Here is a 19,245-nt window from a genome sequence, read left to right as displayed (position 1 = left end):
ACATTCCAATACTCGCGATCTCGTAGGCTTGTTCATCAACAAGATGGAGCACCCGAGGGAGAGAAAGAGAAGGCACCAAACCGGAAAGAAACATCGAACCTCCCGTGGGGTTTTATTTGCTACAAAAGCTTACTGATTTTCCTCAGTTTTTTTTTGTTCCCCGTTCCGAATCATTATTCTTTCCCGCCCGGGGATGGTTGTTTGTTCCTTTTGAAAGACGTTGCATTTTTTTTTACTGGCCTCTCCATTGGCTTTTTTTGTAGAATTCCTTGTCTATTTGTTTGTTCGTATTGTTTTCCGTTCGTTACTCGTACCTCGAGTCATTTTTCTTCATCGAAAGAAAACACAATCAAAATCAATCTTTGCCAGCGGTGCCATCTTCAAGGACCGGCGAGGACAATGGCACGAGGAAGAAAAAGGTCATGGCACATGAAACGATCCCACGAATTTGACGAACGCGTTTTCCCGGAAAACTCCTTCACGCTGTGCTTCCTTCAAAGACACTCACGCACAAGTCAAACAATCAGGTTCCGTAGCAACAGAATGCTACAAAGACCCAAGTGCGTACCTTTCCGCCTTTTCAGTCAAATATTTGCTCCTGCTTAGATGGATCGAACAGGAGGGAAAGGATAAAAAAACGGAGGGAAAATCCAACGGGTGAACGAAATTGCGCGAGGGTTGAGCGAGTCGTCTTCGGGTTCATCTCGTCGGCAAACCTTCTCGCTGGGATTTGATTTGATCTTCATGGCCCCAAAGCCGGTTTCGATGAAATGCAAATTTATTGTGGCGTTTCCCATTTCCTATTCCACTCCTCACATACCGCCGCTGATAGGCCCACCTGTTTCAAGGCACTCCTCTTCAGAAGGTAGTCCATGCAAACCCTTTCGATCCGTAAATTTCACCGACCAACTGACACGCACGCCAAGTTGCTTATAGTTTGCCTTCGTCTATTAGCAAAATGGTTTCCTTTATATTTACGGTCATCAAGGGTTCCATGTGGGGGAATGGGAAAATATGTAAACGATGATGAAAAATAACCCAATCAACGATTTGGGTCTGGTATTCCAACACGTCGAATGAAAAAGTAAAGTAGGAGCAGAAGAAATAGTAATGCTTTAAGTTCCCGGTTCTGGTAAAATATTAAATAAGCATATGATTTGAAAAATTGAAATTTGTTACCATTTGCAATAAAATTGTGATTTTTGCAACAATCAAACAAAGGTATTTAAATGGGGCTTTATCATCCACCATGCGCCTCCATTTTGCATGTGAAATACTTGGCGCCTCCATTTTGCATGTGAAGTACTAGGCGCCTCCGTTTTGCATATGAAGTACTAGGCGCCTCCGTTTTGGATATGAAGTTCTAGGCGCCTCCGTTTTGCATGAAGTACTGGGCGCATCCATTTAAACTAAAATCAAAATACCACAAAACCCTAGATCTTAAAAAAATAATTGCGGGACTGGATTGCGTTTTGTTCATTTTTTTAAATTGAATTGTATGTATTCTGTATGTATTTCAAATGATAAAATGCAACAGACATCAAATAAACCATTTCAAGTATTTCTGAATCTGAATGAAAAAAGTACCATCAGATAGGTATTGAAACCCGGTACTGAAACCATCTAACATTTCCAACGTACCAGTTATCTTTTTTCTTCTTTGACAATACATTATTGTTAAAACCTAGGCACAATCGAATTCACTGTAATTCTCCCGTGGCAACTATTTAAAGGACCAAAAATAAATGGTTTTGCAAATTGTGGTATGTTGCATTTAGATTACTTTAGTATGCAGTTACTTCACAACCCAATATTACACAAAACAATTCGTATTTTGATAGCAAAATTTTTCGAATCAACCACAAAATTATAACACACTTACATTTCATGCCCTAACCTAGCAAAAGCTATACTCCCCGTAGCTTCCCGGAAACCTCTGGACAATTCGATTAGATGAGACATGTTTGTTTCATTTTACATATTCATACAAACGATAGGATCCCCATTTGCAACCCCCTTGCGCAACCTCCCAAACCGCACCGAGAAAGGGTTGGGGTCGTTTTGGAATCAAATCAGACCATTCAAAGCCCTTCCTTCTCCCCTTTGCGAACAACGACCCACTGATAGAAGCAGCTTTTGAACGGACTGATTCGATTGTTCGGATGAACGTTTAATAAGGTTCGTCCGGTGGTCAAGCGGCGGCAGCGGTGACGACGACAATGACGACGATCTGTTTTCCAAGCGAGGCCGGCGAAAATGCGAATGACCAAATTGGGTTTCACCAAAAAACACATATTACAATTTGTGCGCCGTGGTTTGGCAAAGCTGCTCCATCCGGTTTTGGTGGGCCGTCGAGGGAAAAGGGGAATCCCCGGTTGGGTTCAGTTCCGTTTGCCAAATGGAAGAGATGGTGCCACGGTCAGTGTCCGGTGGATTTGATTTCATTTTGTGGAAATTTCATTATCGTCGCACCGTAGGGCGTGAAATTAATGCTGCATATTATCGTAGCCGGAAGAGGGGACAGATGCGACGCGCATGGAAAGGGTGGTGGCCGGCTTTAGAGTTGGATACTTGCGGCCATTGAAATGCTTAATTGATTAAACCACCTCTGATTATTCAGTCAAATTGGTTAAAACGGAATAAAAATCACGACCATTCTGACCGAAGGAGGCAGCAAATAGTCCCTTTCAAGCCCTGTTTCGGGGTCAAGTGCACCTATCGGATAATGGGAAAGTTCTGATGAATTGGTTGGTTTGTGGCATTGGAAACAAATGGCTTTTTTCTTCTAAAGAGAATACAGCAATCCGTATCGAAATAAAGTTTTTCCTTCTTGTACAGCAAAAACTGAAATTTTAGCGTTTGAATATAAAGTGCATTTTCTTCTGCACATCGTCAACATCGCTTGACTACACGAGAAACCCAAATATGGGTGACTGTAGTTCTTGTTCTAAAAAGTTTTTGACCCATGAATAAATGAAAATGCAACATAAAAATTATTGTAATATTTTATATAAATATTTGCTTGGCCTTTGAAAACAATAAACCGATTGATTGACAAATATTATAAACAAATTGTAATTAGAAAAATTGTACTAAAAATGTGCTAAAACGCTTGGTACGCAAAGTGTTAATTTCAATATTGAAACCTGTCGATTGTTCAATTCAGAAATCTATGAAAAAGGCTTTTGCACACTCAAATAAGGAAATTTTAAAAATTTGCCAATTGAATTGATGTGTTTACTTAGGCCATTTTTAAAACATACTGCATGATGACGTTTATAATCTACAAAAACGTTTTATTTTTCAATTTAAATAACACATTTTCCACCAATAATTTGTTTTTTTTTTATAAACTTTGTTAACTTACAAATGGTAACTTTAACTTCTTTGACAAGGTTGTAAAATTGAAAAATTAATCCATACTTAAAGCAAATAAAATAAGTAGTCAAATAATCTGATGTATAGACTCATTATAAGGTTGGTTGCTTACACTGACTTATTAACTCGACTCTAACTGAGAAAAAATACTCCAAAAACAGGCCTGGTTCAACTCCAATGGATCGTGAATAGACAACGAATTACGAGGAGGTGAAAAATAAAGGACGGTTTTCCCTCCCGGAGGATCATCAACTGGAAGATTACGTTCCTTTTTTCCCGCTCGGAAAATGAGAATATTGTAATGGCAACGACCAGCGTGTTTTGGGTCATCACCAGCACGAGACCACGTGCGTCACACATTCCGACTCGTTATTAAGCCATTCCGAAGAGACGTAAAGAAGGAGCGACAGAAAGAGGCTCCCGTAGGACCTATTGGATTACGATCTGGCGCGCGCCAGATGGAAAAACCACACCACCAAAGACAATGGTGGAAGCACGTGGCCTGCTTGCGTGTGTTTTTCCTCGGGTGAAAGGTGAAACAGCGAACGGCGCATAACCGTAAGCGTAACCATAAAGCACCTCAATCCAGTCCGCCTTCCGAAGTGAGGGCTACGTTGGCTTTTAGGGGACGTTTTCTATTCCCACCTTCGGAAACGCACGGAAGGTGTGAGGATTGTCATCGGGCACGGAAGTCAATTTGTTTCCTGGCTTTGGTGGGTTGGGATTACACGATGGCCCTTTTCCTTCAAAGTGACTCATCCGGTTCGTCCACATCTGTACGGTTTGTAGAAAATGTTTGATGGTTTCGTATGCGAACACAGAAAGACCTTGCATGGGGCGGAAAACTCCATATTAAATCCTTAAGAACGTGCAGAAAGACAGGCCAATCGAAGATTCAGCATTCGACACGCGAACTCTCACTCCTCAAATGTTCTCTGCAGTTCTATTCCATTTGTGCGTGTGTGCGAGTATGTTTTCACGCGGCTTTTCACGCCAGTGGATGGAATAAATTTATTCTGGAATCTAATAAATGCTCAGCTTGCTTCCGAGAAGCTCATCCCGGCCTTGGGGGGAAAAGCAGTAGCCTGCGAATCGAAAACCGTTCAGAGACTATTAGAAAGCGATGGTTTTTCCCCACAGCGAACACTGGAGTGCCGGTGGAAATGTAGTATTCGAGGAAGGCCACCACACGAAAGATGGCTACTCAGAAAATTTCCCCTCTTGGAAGAAAAGATGTTCAACAAAACTCATCCCGACGATCCTTTTTTATTCATGTGTTTCTTTCCTTTCACGATATCATTTGTACTTTCTTCTCGTCGATCTATCCACCTCACTCCCCCTTCCTCAGTGTCATTGCGTCCCACTTCCCGAAGACTTGAACCGTTTACGATGGCGCGGAATCGAACTTTTCAGGCGCTCGCGTCTTAAGGCGGGCTCCGCGAGTGGAATTTTGATGAAAATTTAATGCCCTCGGCCATGGTGGGATTTGGGGATTGCCACCAAAGCGCGGGGGAGGAAGCGAAAAAATGCTTAGAAGAACAATTTGTGTATGAAGGAGAGGGGTTTGATCTGTTATTCAATGTTGAAAGACGCTTGCTTCCCTGAAAGCAAATCACCGGACCAAAATCTTCTAAAGTGAATCGATTTTCAACACCTTTCTAAGACAGAAGATATAAGACTAAGGCTATGTTTCAGTTGAAAAATCAACAAACTACATAGAGCAAACAATGAAAAGAAAAGCTCCTTTAAAGTAATACCACGAGCATCTCTTAGATTTCAAAAACTTCTGAAAAACTAAGAGGAAACAAAAACCTGCTACTCATAAAAACGTTGCTCAAAAGTTAGGAGAAAGCGGAAGGACTTACTAACGAAAAATCGCGCACTTGCTAACACCAGTATCACTTTTCCGGACACGCAGCAAACGGCAGATAAACTTCATGCGCTCTTTCGCAGCACAACTTCACGCAAGTTGATTCGTTTAAGTTGCCATCAGTATGCTTATCGTTGAAGTGTGATAAAAAATACTCCATCTCACAGCATGGCAAGATCCGTCCATTCAGTCGATACCTCCAGACCTCAGCCAAAGGTGTTACATCCTAACCACTCTTTGATTTTTTCTCTGCTTGACGCACACCTTGTCACAACGTTCACAGTTTTCCACTTTGATCGTACCCGATGCTGCCCGGAGGCTGCAATTCGGCAGGATAACACCCTGGATGGAGTTGATTGGTAGACGCCTTATTTTGTTTTATCATCCTACCATCGCCGCATTGAAGCCTGTCAACATGATCGATAGCTTTCACGGACGAAGCGTTCGCTCTTTGATGTACTCTGATTGGTTTTGACTGTGAAACACCGGAAAACATTAAAAGGTTTTTTTTCGTTCTGAAGAGTCGTTTCCACGAGGGAAAGAAAGGAAGAGTTTATTGAAACAGACCTCATTTTGACACTACAAAACATCAAAAGTGTGAGTATCGAAGCCACGGTTAATGACCAAAATATAAGAGAATGAAGAAAATGAACTGTTTGGTAAATAAGTTGAAGGCAATATTGAAAGAATAATTACAAGATCATCCCTTGAAGCAACTCAAAATATAAAATAATATATATTATAATAGACAAAAAGAAAAACGGACAACATGCAAAAATAGAAGGAGATTACCATAAACGTAACCCCAATGTTAACATCAACTAGTATTTTTGAAATAAAGAAAATCTCTTCTAGCATGTTTAATATTTCCAAGAAGTGTATTAATTTTAAACTTATCACCGTTTGATATCTTGAAAGAATATCTTGATATGAAAAGCATCGAACTAACAATTTTGATACTTTTTCTCAAAGTGCCTGAGTAAGTGACGTCAGAGATTTTATCTCTAGGGGTAGAAATTTAGGATCAAGAAAAAAAATCATCTAAGCAAGAGAACGAAAATACCCTCGAAAACAATTTAATCCACGGCTTACGTCCGTAATCTTTCTCCCGAACATGGCAAAACCAAGGATCGCGCTTATCAGTGTTTCGGATTGCGATTACCCTCCGAAAGGAGGTCCTCCGCGGTTGGCAGTTTATAAAGTCTTTCTTAATTTAGAATGAAACTGAAAAAAAACCCCCACATAGACAAACACGCACAGAGAAATCAATTCGCTTCCATATCGCTGCAATCTCGTAACCGAAAAGCTAAAGCGCGCTTTCGCAGTTAATTGTTTGGAATTGGTCTGATCCTTGGGTCGCGCGGGCGTGCCCTACTTTGATGTTAAGTGGTCCAGACGCCCAAATTCGAACGAAACGTACCGTTACAAGGCACGGTCATTACCATGGAAATTCCAAAGCTTTTCCACCAGCGGTTGTTTTATCTGCACTGGCTGGCAAGTTGGCTTCCACTACAAGAAGAGAGCATCTAATGCGAGATGAAAGTAAGGGGAAAACAATCAACCAAGGAACGGCGGGTGCCGTCTGCTCAATGGCAACCGAATTGCATGGATCTTTCTGGTGCGGAATTATTCATGAGTCCAGCTTTAAGCTTAAACGCATCCGTTCGTTCGCTTCGTTCGGCGAGCACGAAGCAAGCAAAGTGAAATTTTACCCTTCCTGCCTTAGTTAAGGGGGTGATCCTGGAAGGATTACGATCCAAATTCGTGGAAATAAGTGGCGGAGCAGTTGGAAGGCATCTCTAGATCGAGGCTTTAACTGCTTTCAAAATTTCTGGTCCATTTTCATGAAAACCCAATATTATTCTAACAAGCATTGCAGAGTATGAAACAAGTAATGCAAATTTAAAAAATAGTTCAACGTCAATGCAAATAGATGATTTGAAAATTCATTGCTTCGTACAATTATCAAAAATCTTATAAGAAAACTATTAGCTCGTGTGTTGTTTGATTTTTTCTTATATAAAAGACGACCTTTCTAACAAATATAAAACATGAAAAAAAATGTTCTGAGCAAGCCATACATCGCGTTCTTATAACTCGCGTCCAAATCCCCAATAACTAAGCATTACATGTGAGTAATGGCGAAGACGAGTAAACCCACTTCCCAGTAAAGTCAGTTTTCTCGTTAGCGCTCGTCATTTCAGCACATTTCTCGAGACAAATTATGCTAACCGATTTTGACATCCGCAAAAAACCATGCAAAGCTCCGGCATCCGTCATGTTTCATTTAGCTCCACGCCGTTTCACTCACATCATATTCCACTTTTTTTTCTACACACGCTTCTTCCATCGACCATTCCTTCCATATGCTACGCTCTTGATGCGCGTTTGTTTTTACTTACTTTGCCCAAGGTAATCATATACATGTAAAATGTTGCCGCTATTCGTTCCAAAATCTTTTTTTCTACTATGTTACATCTTTTTTCCTTCCTTTTTGCTTTAAATTGTTCCATGCGGGCATGAAAGTTGGAGAAGAATGTTCTCCTTTATAAAATTATCTTCTTGTTTCAATTTCCTTCTTGTTAGAACGAACACATTGAACCAGCACATTTGTTTAAACTTATTCCATGGATGAGAACAGAAAATCAGTTATATTTATTTCATCTTGTAATAATTAGCTTGTTGGATAAATCACTAAATTTTCTTTGCTTTTCATCGAATATTTTTACAAATAAAAATTTCCGCTTCATTTATTTTGATTTATCCAATAAGCATTTATCTTGATGAATTCCGTTACCCGTAATTTTACGATAAAAATATACGACATCGGAGTACAGAGAAAAATTCGGAAAATCGGCTAAATATTTCCGAGAAAGAAAACCCTATGCAAACGAAATGTCTTTCGTTGGAAAAGAAAAGTGAAACCTACAATTCACCTGCAAACGTATGAATATCCGACGCACGCAGGTGGAACAATATTGCCCAACAGCTTTCCCCGGCAACAGCAACTTTTCGCCTACCTCTTCACCTCCTCCTATCTCCTTTGGGAACGGCTTCTCGAGAACGTATTATCAATTTGCCTTGTGCAGATCTTCCATTTTCCATCTTTTCCAGTAGCCTACACCCGATGCCCCTACTGGCGATGGCCCCTTGAGGCTGGTACTGATTTTTCTTACTCCCTTACACACCCAGTCCGGTGGAGTGCACCGCCCGCACACACAACGAGAAAATCCAATTTCGAGTGCTGTCGCTTGCACCCCTTGCCAACCCCTTTTTCGTGTGGGCTGCTTTCGTAGAGTGGCTGAATTTTCTCACACATTTTCCCCACATCAGCTACCTTCCTTCGGTGACCCCTCTCCGACCGGTCTCTTTCATTTTCCAGCAGGCGACTTATATTGGGCGAAGCAAGTTTGAGAGGAATCGTTGCACGTTAGCCGTGCAGGAAAAGCTAACAAAAACCCCTTTTTTCCATTCGGAATACGTACATCCGAACCGCACACAATCGCACACAGCACATCGAAACCGGTAGATAGATTGAGTGGAATAAATTCCGGCCATGGACCATGGACGTTCGGGTGGAAAGTTTTTACCCTTTTTGTCGCCCAACTTTGTCTCCACTCCACAGTGCGGTTCTCGATACAAATCAGAGACAAATTCCACGCCCACGGGGGGCCTCCGGGCCGGGCTGGGCCGAGACTGATACATTCAATTTATGAACGATGAAGCTGATTTGCTAGAGCAGCAGTGCGTGGAAAGGTCCCCTCCATCTCCATGGGAGATGACTAAAAAAAAGCCTACCGAAACCAACTCTCTTCGAGAGGATCAACGGATGAGTCAAACACAATTCACCGACGGAATGTCCGAAGGGATGGTCTTGGCGAAGGCACAAAAAGCCCAAATAAACACGCAAAAAGACACACACACAAACCAGGATCAAGCAAGGACATGCGGTCGGCACATGCCGGACCTCGAGCTCTACAACGCAGGTAAAATGAATGACTGACCATTACCCTTTCGTCTAATCCTTTCACAACCTGGTGGTTCCCCTGTCGGAAGGTAGAAAACCGAACCGGAACTTTGCCATCTTCCACTCGAGGCGGCCATTGGAACCTGACCGCAGGCAAACACATGAAATGGGTTAATCTACCTTCAATGCCACAACCGACCATGATAACCGATCTCTTTCTCCATCTCTCTCCCACTCGGTACATTACAATGCCCGGAATGGTTAGTAGGAGGTAGTAAATAGAAACGTCCGACAAAAACATACCATAAGCAAAAAAAAACATCTAAGGAAAGGGGAAAAAACAGAGCTAAATCCAACGACACTGTCTCATGCAGCGTTAGAGCAAAAGGTTAGGGCGAGAATCAGCAGAAGGATAAAAAGGTGGGTAAACGGGTACACCGTGTAAAATGGAAAGATAATTTGCAACTGTCTCGGAAAGTTCTGTCCATGGCAGCGAGGTTTCTGACGCAAATTAACAACAAAAAACTGTCTTGAATCTGTTTGTGTCAGGTTGGTGTTAATGTTATTCCGAATGGATTACTCATTAAACATTGTGACGCGGAGAAAAAAAAAAGTTAATTTAGTTTTTTGCTCTTCAGGTGATTTTAATTTAACTGAAGATACAAACGTTTAATTTATACATATAGGATGTGGTTTTTTATTAACTATAAACATTTTAAACAATGATGTATGTTCAATAAAAACTTCAAGGTTTTGGTCCTTTCATAGCATAACCGAAAAGTATGGGTAAGTGCTTACCAGAGTGTTTCCGTTTCAAGATTGATTTAATTAGGTTTGAACTTCCAGTTTACCATCAAATGGAACACAATTTCCTATTTCAGCACAATAGTTAAATATAACTTTGGATTACTAGAGCACATAAAATAATTAACAACTAATTAACTATATACAGTTTCAAAGCCACCCATATTTAGTAAAGTTAAATAATTGAAAAAGAGAAAACTGATGCATCATAAATAATAAAACATCATAAATAAACGATCAATGATAAATAAATTATTATAAAAATCATCATAAATAAAAATTGATCAAAACACTTCTTCCACAACTTAACATATCCAAAATGGTTTTCAACACAATGTTTCAACTCTAACAATTGAAATTCATGTAACAAACCTAAGATATCGCTTGAGAAATTGAATGTGTATTTGACATTTGAATTTTAAGTGACAAACGTATGAAAATAGTTACCTTAAATCATTATAAATAGAATGATTGACTAGATAATTCATAGAAAAACAAGTTAATCACACATAATTTGCCAGAAAAGCTATTAAAACTACGTTACCTTCTTTCTAACTCATTTGTAATTGCCTTGAAAATTTAATTCATTACTTAATTCAAAGTAAGTAATTAAAATCAGTTCAATTCTTTTAATTTCTTATGATGGCGCCCTCAAAGCATCATAAATTGAAGCGCACAGTGCACAGTGTCCAAGTCATAATTACCCGGCGTCAATCCTTCCGATGTCCTTTCAATCATTACGATAATCCGCGCAACAATGGTGGCCATGATTAAAATAATAGCTTCCAGCGCGCACAACCGTTAGCGTTAGGGGGACTTAACACTGAAAGACGGAAAGTCAATTCAAATGCGGCGCGCCAGCGAGAGATGGCGATCAAATTATGTCCCACCCGGCGGTTCTTCCCCCAAAAGCCGCTCCATGGAGGATCTTCTCATGACGAAAACCATAACGTCTAGCGACCATCGTCTATCTAAGTAACTGTTGATTAATAAACTTCTTGTACACGCTGTTCCCCCTACGTCTCAGCCCAATAAATTTCCGTCCTTCACTTCACGCAGTGCTGTCCATTCCAGGTTCTTGCACTTCCTTCCGTGCGAACCAGCGTTAGGTGGGGAAACATCGTGGCCGTTCTGCAGGGGAATTACTTTGGAACAGATTTAATTTCATTTTAATTAAATCTCCTCTCAACGAACCATCGCGTCTCGGATTTCTTCCTCCTTGCCTACTGCTATATCTTTCCACTCGACGTTCTAAGTCCACGGTGGTCCTGTCCACCATTTTTTGAATCACCAAGACCGGTGGACGGTTAACGAGAATGAGGACGCCGGGTTTTCCCGAGCGTCGGAAGCACCGGAAGCCACCCGACGGCTGCAGCTAATATTTACTCGCTTATGTTTGCCTACGTCCGCGTACTCTATTTTTCCTGTTTGTATTTTTTTTTCATTTCCTTTTTCCGACTCCGTCCTCAACACGGCCATATTTTCCATTCAGTTTGGAATGTTGTCGCGCTTCCGTTGCGCTCCGCTGTGATTTAGTGTATCTTTTTCGTGCAACTTTGATTTAAAGCCTCCTAAATGGCTTATGGCACATAGGGGGGGATAATTCTTTCTCTCGTCGTGTTTTACTTTCAACGGTAGTGCAAGCAGTTTCCTTCACTTTCTAACACTTAATCATTGCTAACGTTGTTAGTGTCGGGCGGATAAGAGTTGTTATCGTGTTTCGAACTTGGCTTACTATTAATACACGTTTCATTCGGTGATTATCAACTTTACGACTCGTTTGAATCCTCACGAAACAATTATTCATTTTATTAGATAGTGTACCGGCGCAACTTTGCATGCTCACCAAGCGAACCGCAACCATTTTCCCGGCTAGAAAGCAAGATAACGCCACGGACATAAATCTGTTTCCGTTGCAAAAATTAGGACACCGGCTTAATGCTCTCTCTTCGCACGCGGAAAACAACGAGCAACCCCGACGGTTGTCGGAAGGGGGAAAATTTTTAAGCAGCAAAATATTTATTCAACAAACAACCGACCGGCCAGCCGGTCGGCCGAACCGGAAGGTGGGAAAGCGGTTCCGGAAAGCTGCCCAACCACCGTGAATGCAACCCTTGCAAACTCGTCCACCCCCGGAGGGGTTGGATCAGCCTCCGTAATCCGGTGTTTGTTTTACTTCGCCAGCTTTCTAGAGCAATTTTGTGTGCGTGTGTCTGTGTGTGTCGGGTTTTGCCGGCTTCTTTTTCAATGCAACACCATTCGTAGGATACTCCACTTAGAGGATGGGTCTCTCCAGCGTTAAGTTGGGCCAGAATTAGGGTCAAGTTGAGAGAAGCACCGATTTGTGAACTTATTTTCGCAATTAAAACAGTAGGAAATAAATTGTGAAAAACATTAATATTCATTCAAACTTCGTAAACCTGGTAATGAAAAAACTTATTTTCCAATAAAGAGGTATTAAAATTGCAAGAATGCAATATCATAATACATCTATACAAATAATTCCTATTAAATCTTGTTAGAATTTGCATTTTAATAACCTCATTCTCTTTTCGATTAAAACACTTCCGATACAAAATTAAGTTTAATTACTATCCCTGCAGCTCAATGTAAAATGAGATAATGTAAATGAAATACCATTTACCGTGGATGAAACGCAAAGATCAATCAAATTTCGCTAATGCACGCAACAAATGACACAAGGCCCGCCAACGCCACTAAATCATCGATAATTCGGGGTCGTTGGGAGAAAAGCACGCAGCACAAGTCGGCCATCCCACTTGATCACCTCGTTAATCGTTAATTTATGACGTATAAATTGCAATTGAATCACTTTTACACCGTGTAATCGCTAATCATTATCGCGTACATCAAACCAGCGATTATTTTTACGTCTTTTTTTTTGTTTTGTTTGCTCGTGTTGGAAAATAGATGAAATGCTTTGTGTGAACCACTGGCGGTAAAGAGAGGCAAAGGTGTGAAATGTGAGGCGGGGAATACTTTTAGATCGATTTACGAAGCTGACCTTTTGACCGATGCCTAACAAATCAACCACGCTGCTCCATTTTCACTCAAACATACAGACACACACACACTGACTAGGCTGAATAGGGGCGTTATGATCACACAACAGCTCGAACAAATAATAAAATAAAAGCCCATCAAAATTGTGTGCCGCGCGCCATAATGGCCCGGCCTTATACGCTGCCTTCTCCAACACTTACCCATACACACGCCGGAGCCGCCGACCGGTGGTTTGGAAACGCAGCTGAGCGGTGGTTCGCACGTCCCGGAAAAGCCACCCGGCCCTCCGCACGCTTCGCCGAGCGTTCGGGCGCACACTTTGCAGCACCTGGAGGAGAGAAATAAAGGGAAAGGTGAGTTACCGGTGGAGAAAAAGAGCAAACGCTACGGCACGTTGGACGAAAAGGGCAACAAAAACCAACTGCAAGGGGGCAGGACAGGGCTGGGCCAGCTTAAACCATAATTCATGCACCACACTGCCGGGAATGGACTTGTCGAGTGGTCGGGATTATGCTGGAAAGGACATAAAGTTTAATAATCACCGTCACCAGCGGAGCCGCAACACTGGGTGCGCACCACCGTTCCCGTTTGGATAGTTTTCCCCCTCTCTCTCTCTCTCTCTTTCTCGTCATGACCTCCCATGGAAAATGGCGTGAAGGAAAGCGAAACAATTGTGGTGGTGGTCTCGACCGCACGAACAGCGCGGGCAGCCCGTGACTTTTTACTTTTATATGCGAACCGGTCGGTTGGCTTACGGGTGAAACAACCTGCCAACTCTCATAAATGACATTGCTTTTATTCCGAAACAGCACACACTTTACATAGGAAAAGTTTTTTTACAAGTTCTACCAAATGATATAAAATGATCGGAAAAAAAACTCGTTGGGAAAACGTTTTTCGGGAACTAGAACAATAATAATAAATTATGGTAAAATAAGCGAATCTATTTTCAACAAAATGCACGTATTGTAGACAATATAAAGACACACATTGTAAGAAGAAAATGTAAACATTACAAACAACCAGGCGTCTCCATCAAAAAGGTATATTCCGCGTTCCATAACAAATTTCACAAAACGTTGGGCAAGAAATGGATTGTAAATATTTTTAAAACTTCAAACAACTTAAAATTATAAAACTTGATATTACAACAAATCGACTTCATGGAAAATTAATCAATTTTTGTTAAACGAGCCTTAGTTTTAAAAGCTAAGCCAGCCTTAGGAGCCACAGTTTTGAAAGCTAAATCAGTTTTTCCTAGTTTTGTGAAATGTTAGAAATAAATACGGTAGTCAAAATTTGTTTCAATTAAATCCAAAAGCGAAAGACACAATTTATTTGTCAGAAAATTGAAAATGGATAAACTATGCAAATTTAAAAGTAATAAATGATTTCAAACGAATTCAACAATCAGTTGGCAGCATCAAAACAAAAAAACAACCACCTTTTCCTCCCTCTCTCACCAGTGTAATTATCACAATTTTCCATTAACAACAGACATCGTTCAACATGCGAAACCGGACCTGACTTTTCACTGCTCGCAAAGGTCTCTTTGCCAGCTCAATAAAACAATTGTGTCAACTGCAGCAAACAAATGGCCAACAATTGTCAGATGCAAAGCACTCGCCCACAACTGGTGCAGTTCTGAACCTTTTCCCTACCCCGCACAACCCAACCCCAGATCTTATCAGAAACCATCGACAATGTGAACGAACATAGTGGAACGTCGAGACGAAAGGCAAGACGTTCGAATTTCCCATGAGGATTATCCCTTGTTGGGTGACGTCCAGTTTTACTCAACCGATGGTCAGACCGGATGGGGAAAGGTAGAAAAGTGATGAACAAGTTTTCCCAACTACATTCGACTCTATTTTGAAATGTAGCAAAATAGTCGAGACTTGAGAAAGTTCGACCAAACTCGTGCGTAAAGATATCTGTACCCAGGCGTTCTTTGTTTTCTCCGGGCTGAATTTATCCTTTTCACTCCCACCACGAGCGGCCAGGCAAGTGTTTTATCAGCAAATAATCTGCACACTTTCTTTCTGTCCTGTCCGGTTCTTGATTTCTTTTCGCACTTTTTTGCTTAAGAAAGTACATGGAAATTCCTTCCCCAGAAACACTCGGCCACTGTTCATAAAACCTAAGAATTCATAGTTCATCGCGAAGATTGGACCTTTTGGAGTTCGGTGTAGTTTGCTCTTTGCCTGCTTTTGCTCCCTTTTTGCCCTCCCACAGCAAGAATAATATCCTCTTCTTAGATCTTGGGGCGTTAGGGGTTTTGTTCCGTTGAATATTCATCGCTTGTCGTGATTTTGTTTCACTCGCATCTCGCTTCACGCTTCCTCCTTCTCGTGGCTCCGGTGAAGGAAAGCGGTGGAAAATGAGAGAAAAAAAGAAAGTAAAAAACGGGCAAGGCTAGGCCGACAGCAAAAGAGCATTGGAAGGGGGTAAAATGTGAAAATGGAAGCACCACAGCATTCAAATTCTTCTAGGTGTGAAGCAAGGCTGGGGAAAAGTTTTCCACCCGACCAGTGTCCAGCCAGGCTAGGATAAGCTCGCCTTTGCAACGATCTTGTGTGGTAAGAAATGGAGGAAAATTCACACACACCCACACGTAATCTTAAGTGAAGAGAGAAAAAAGGAAAATTGAAGCAGACACATTTGTACAACAGCAGGCAATCACGGCTTGTTTCGTTTCTCGTTCCGCCTCCTACGCCCGAAAGAACCACCCAAACTTTCACTCTCCCACACAACCTCCCACCCACTCACACCCCCACATACACATACATACACAAACACATGCTCGTTATCGTTATGCTCGGTGAACTCCGGCATGCAAATGAAACGCCTTCGGGGGATTGGGTTTTTCCGACCGAAGCCTCACGGTGACCGGGGGGAAAAATATTTTTCCCACCTTGATTCACATGTTTTCCCCCAGCTTTTGCCGCCTTCTGCGCCATCCTCCCCCCCGTTTCGGCACCCAGTAACATTCCAGCGAACCCAAACGCTAGCTAAACTGTGTAGTGGATTTAGAAGTTTTTCCGGCATTCAAATGGCTGCTAGAAAGACGAGAAAAAGCGGTGAGGAAACCAGCATAGGGCGAGTAGAAAGTTTTCCCCTCATCACACACCCCACACTGAACGAGTGAGGAGGTGTTGAGCGGAAAAGCTTACCAAATTTTCAACTGCCACTGTCGTTTTTCCAACCCGCTTTCTTTGTCTCATTTCATGCTTTCCCTTTTGGTTGCTTGGTTCGAAGGTTTTCCAGCTTGTTTTTATTATTTTTTTTATCCCGGTAGTTTTTCCTCTATTTCACCCAGCCAAGCCACTCTTGAATCCACTTGAGGGTGTAATTAGCGTACGAAGTATTTGAGTGTACCGAGAAATCGATTGGGAGCCAATTTCGGGGTACATTGTACCCTTCGGCATTCATTCCCGGGAAGGGTGGAACTTTCGGGGGTTGAATGGTACGGAAAAAAAAACATAGAAAACCTTGCGTGATACATGCCACCCAGCTTTTCCACCTCACCACCTTACCTCAAGCATCCCCTTGGCCCAAAAGTAGGCACTGATTTTCCGAAATGGGCGCTTCACACGAAGCAACCATAAATTAGCGTTCAAGGCAAAACCCCCGGCCGCTCGCCCCGGTGCGGGCAGGTGTTTCAAACGGTACAATCCGATGGAAAGCTACACCGCTAACTAGCTGGAACATCTACGAGCCCGAAACTACGGAAAGGACACGCCGAAGGCGGTTGGCGAGCGAGCGGGTAGCGTTAATTGCACTATTTGGAAGATATAAATTTGAAGCTAAAGCACAAGTTTTACGGCTTTTCCGTCCGTTTTCCGCTTGTGGTGGTAGTAAGGGAAGGGTAATTTATGGAGTGTAGCTCACGTCAATACACACCGAGCGAGCCTCGACCTTGCTAAGCGACATTTATGAGCGCTTGAGGGCGCGTTTCGATTGTGTCTTTTGTAACGGTCTTTCGTGTCGGGTGAAAGTTTTCCACCACTAACGACGTGAACTACATTAGAATGTTGTTTCAATGTACGTTTCTAGCGTTGCTCCACACATTTAGATTTGTGTCACACGAACAAGACTTAACTCACCGAGTCAACGTTCCTATTCCAATCCGTCGATATTGTTTACGTTAGGATACTTTTCTCTCAATATTAAAAACTTTCAATCATTTGAACAACTTTTACCCACCATCAATAATTAATCGGTCTGTCCTAGGCTGCAGATGTGTTTCTAAAAGTTTTTGACATTTTCATCGAAACTTTTTCCCAAAAATTTATACTCACTCCCCGAACCCTTGTCAAAAGAGTGCTTACATGGGACAAGATAGATTGTTTTCCCATATTGACTGTCCTGTCGTGTAGAAAACTTCCACAAACGACTTGTCAAACGAGGATATCCAAATAATACACTTCAAATCGACTCCAAACAGGAATAATAAAATAATAGTTGAAAGAGGGTTTAATATAACGAAAAGAGGGAAGTCTTAAAACAAAATATCAACGGAAAGTGTGAGTTTCTAGATTGGTTTAGAAATGCAGGGCAAACAAAGTCGTTGAAAATAAATACACGAGAACAAGCTTAGAAATTAATGTATAGTAAAACTATAATAATTCAATCGTTAACGCTCAAATGATTGAAAAGTTCATTGAAAAATAGAACAGATCATCAACAGAACACGAATAAGTTCTCATGATTTATCCAAACTAATATCGTGCATTTTTCTTAACAAATCTGGAGTTTATATTTTCTTTCGTTTCCACCTTCTCCGTTTAGTCGTAATTTTGCGTGTTACTTTTTTTACTAACCTACATTAAACTTGAAAGTTTGTGAGTTACCTTTTTACTAACCTTTTCGTTAAGGTTGTTGTGTTTTTTATTCTATCATTTGAAAATCAAGACTATTAGCCAAAACAATTAATTAATCCGAACTGAACAAACTGCATTAAAAGGATGATTGCAACACTTTTACATGGTTATAAAGTTTTCGCTTCGGTAGTTTTCCGTTATAGAAAATCACTTTCAATAATCGAATAAACTATTCAACGCAGTTGTTAGCCGATCTTGTATCGATAGAGCTCGTGTCAATGCTGTAACTTTTCCGATCTGCCAAATACTAGTAATCCCATCGTCAACATCTACACCGAACGTCACTGGCAGTGGCGAACCTCACCTCGATGACGAGCGCGCGGGGAGAAAGCAATGGGCAAAAACTTCTTCAACACAGCGGGTGGGAGCTTTCCAGGAACCGAGTCGGCGCTCGTTCCGCACCGGGTAACTTTTTCCCGGGCGAGGAAAAAGAAAACACCCGCACCTGCAGCGAGCAGGAACTTTCGAGCAGCAAATTCGGTGCTCACCAATAAATAAATCGCTCACCACATGTCGTGCCGCAATCTTTGCCTTTGGGAGGGACACACACCGGGCCTCGAGCCGATAAGCGGCCGAGGTGGGGAAAACCGGCGGCGGCTCAGGCGTGTGCGTATGAAGGGTATGTAAATTCGGTTTGACAAACTTCTCGTCTTCTGGTGGAGTGACTTGTTGGCGTACGACAAAACTTTCCGGCGAACGATGACGATGTGGATGGCGCGGAAAGAAATAAGCCACCGGTTTTATCCACAGATACTTGTACCGTACCGAGCCTCTAACGGTTGCCGGGATGGCGCTGGTGGAGGAAAAATAATATCCAAACTAGCTGGGCCGCCCTCGAGCGCAGGCACGCTGTTCAGCGTCTAGCCAATGTTGGTGGCATTAGCATCGTCGGGCCATCATTATCCTTATCATCATCTTGTGCTCAGCCCGGAGCGGTTTGACTTTTTGGTGCGCGAAAGTTTTGTGACGATCGAAAAGATTTCATCAAAATGGACCACCGCTTGGAAGTTTGGGCTGTGTTTTGGTGGCAGTAGGCAAGGCCATCTAGGCCACGGTCCCTGATCTGGTGGCACGTGGCAAACTTTCTCGAAATTCCATTTCTTTCCTCCTCGTCGCAAAGTAAAGAGAATTTCCAACAGGGTGGTTGCAGCAAAATATTTTGATTAGAAAAATCAAAACGTCTCATGATCGTGCGCTGATCAAAACCCCTTTTTGGGGGACGGGAAAGAAAAAGGTACCACGACGTTTGGCCCTTAATTTCAGTACCCACATGTTGCTGGGACAGGTCGGGAAAATTATGTAATCGTCGTGCGCCGTCA

At 42.0% G+C, this 19,245-nt stretch overlaps 1 protein-coding gene across 1 annotated transcript in view; it reads right to left on the bottom strand.

The window, feature by feature from the left end:
* LOC131261401 (cysteine-rich motor neuron 1 protein) overlaps positions 1-19,245 on the bottom strand; it is a 157,850-nt gene that overhangs the window by 136,564 nt on the left and 2,041 nt on the right. Inside the window, exon 2 of the mRNA XM_058263429.1 lies at positions 13,244-13,371. Within this exon, the coding sequence (XP_058119412.1) occupies positions 13,244-13,371 (128 nt within the window). The remainder of the gene's footprint in view (positions 1-13,243; positions 13,372-19,245) is intronic.

The sequence above is a fragment of the Anopheles coustani genome, chromosome 3 (assembly GCF_943734705.1).
Source record: "Anopheles coustani chromosome 3, idAnoCousDA_361_x.2, whole genome shotgun sequence".
NCBI classification, from domain to species: domain Eukaryota; kingdom Metazoa; phylum Arthropoda; class Insecta; order Diptera; family Culicidae; genus Anopheles; species Anopheles coustani.
This window is presented reverse-complemented; position numbering and strand designations above follow the sequence as displayed.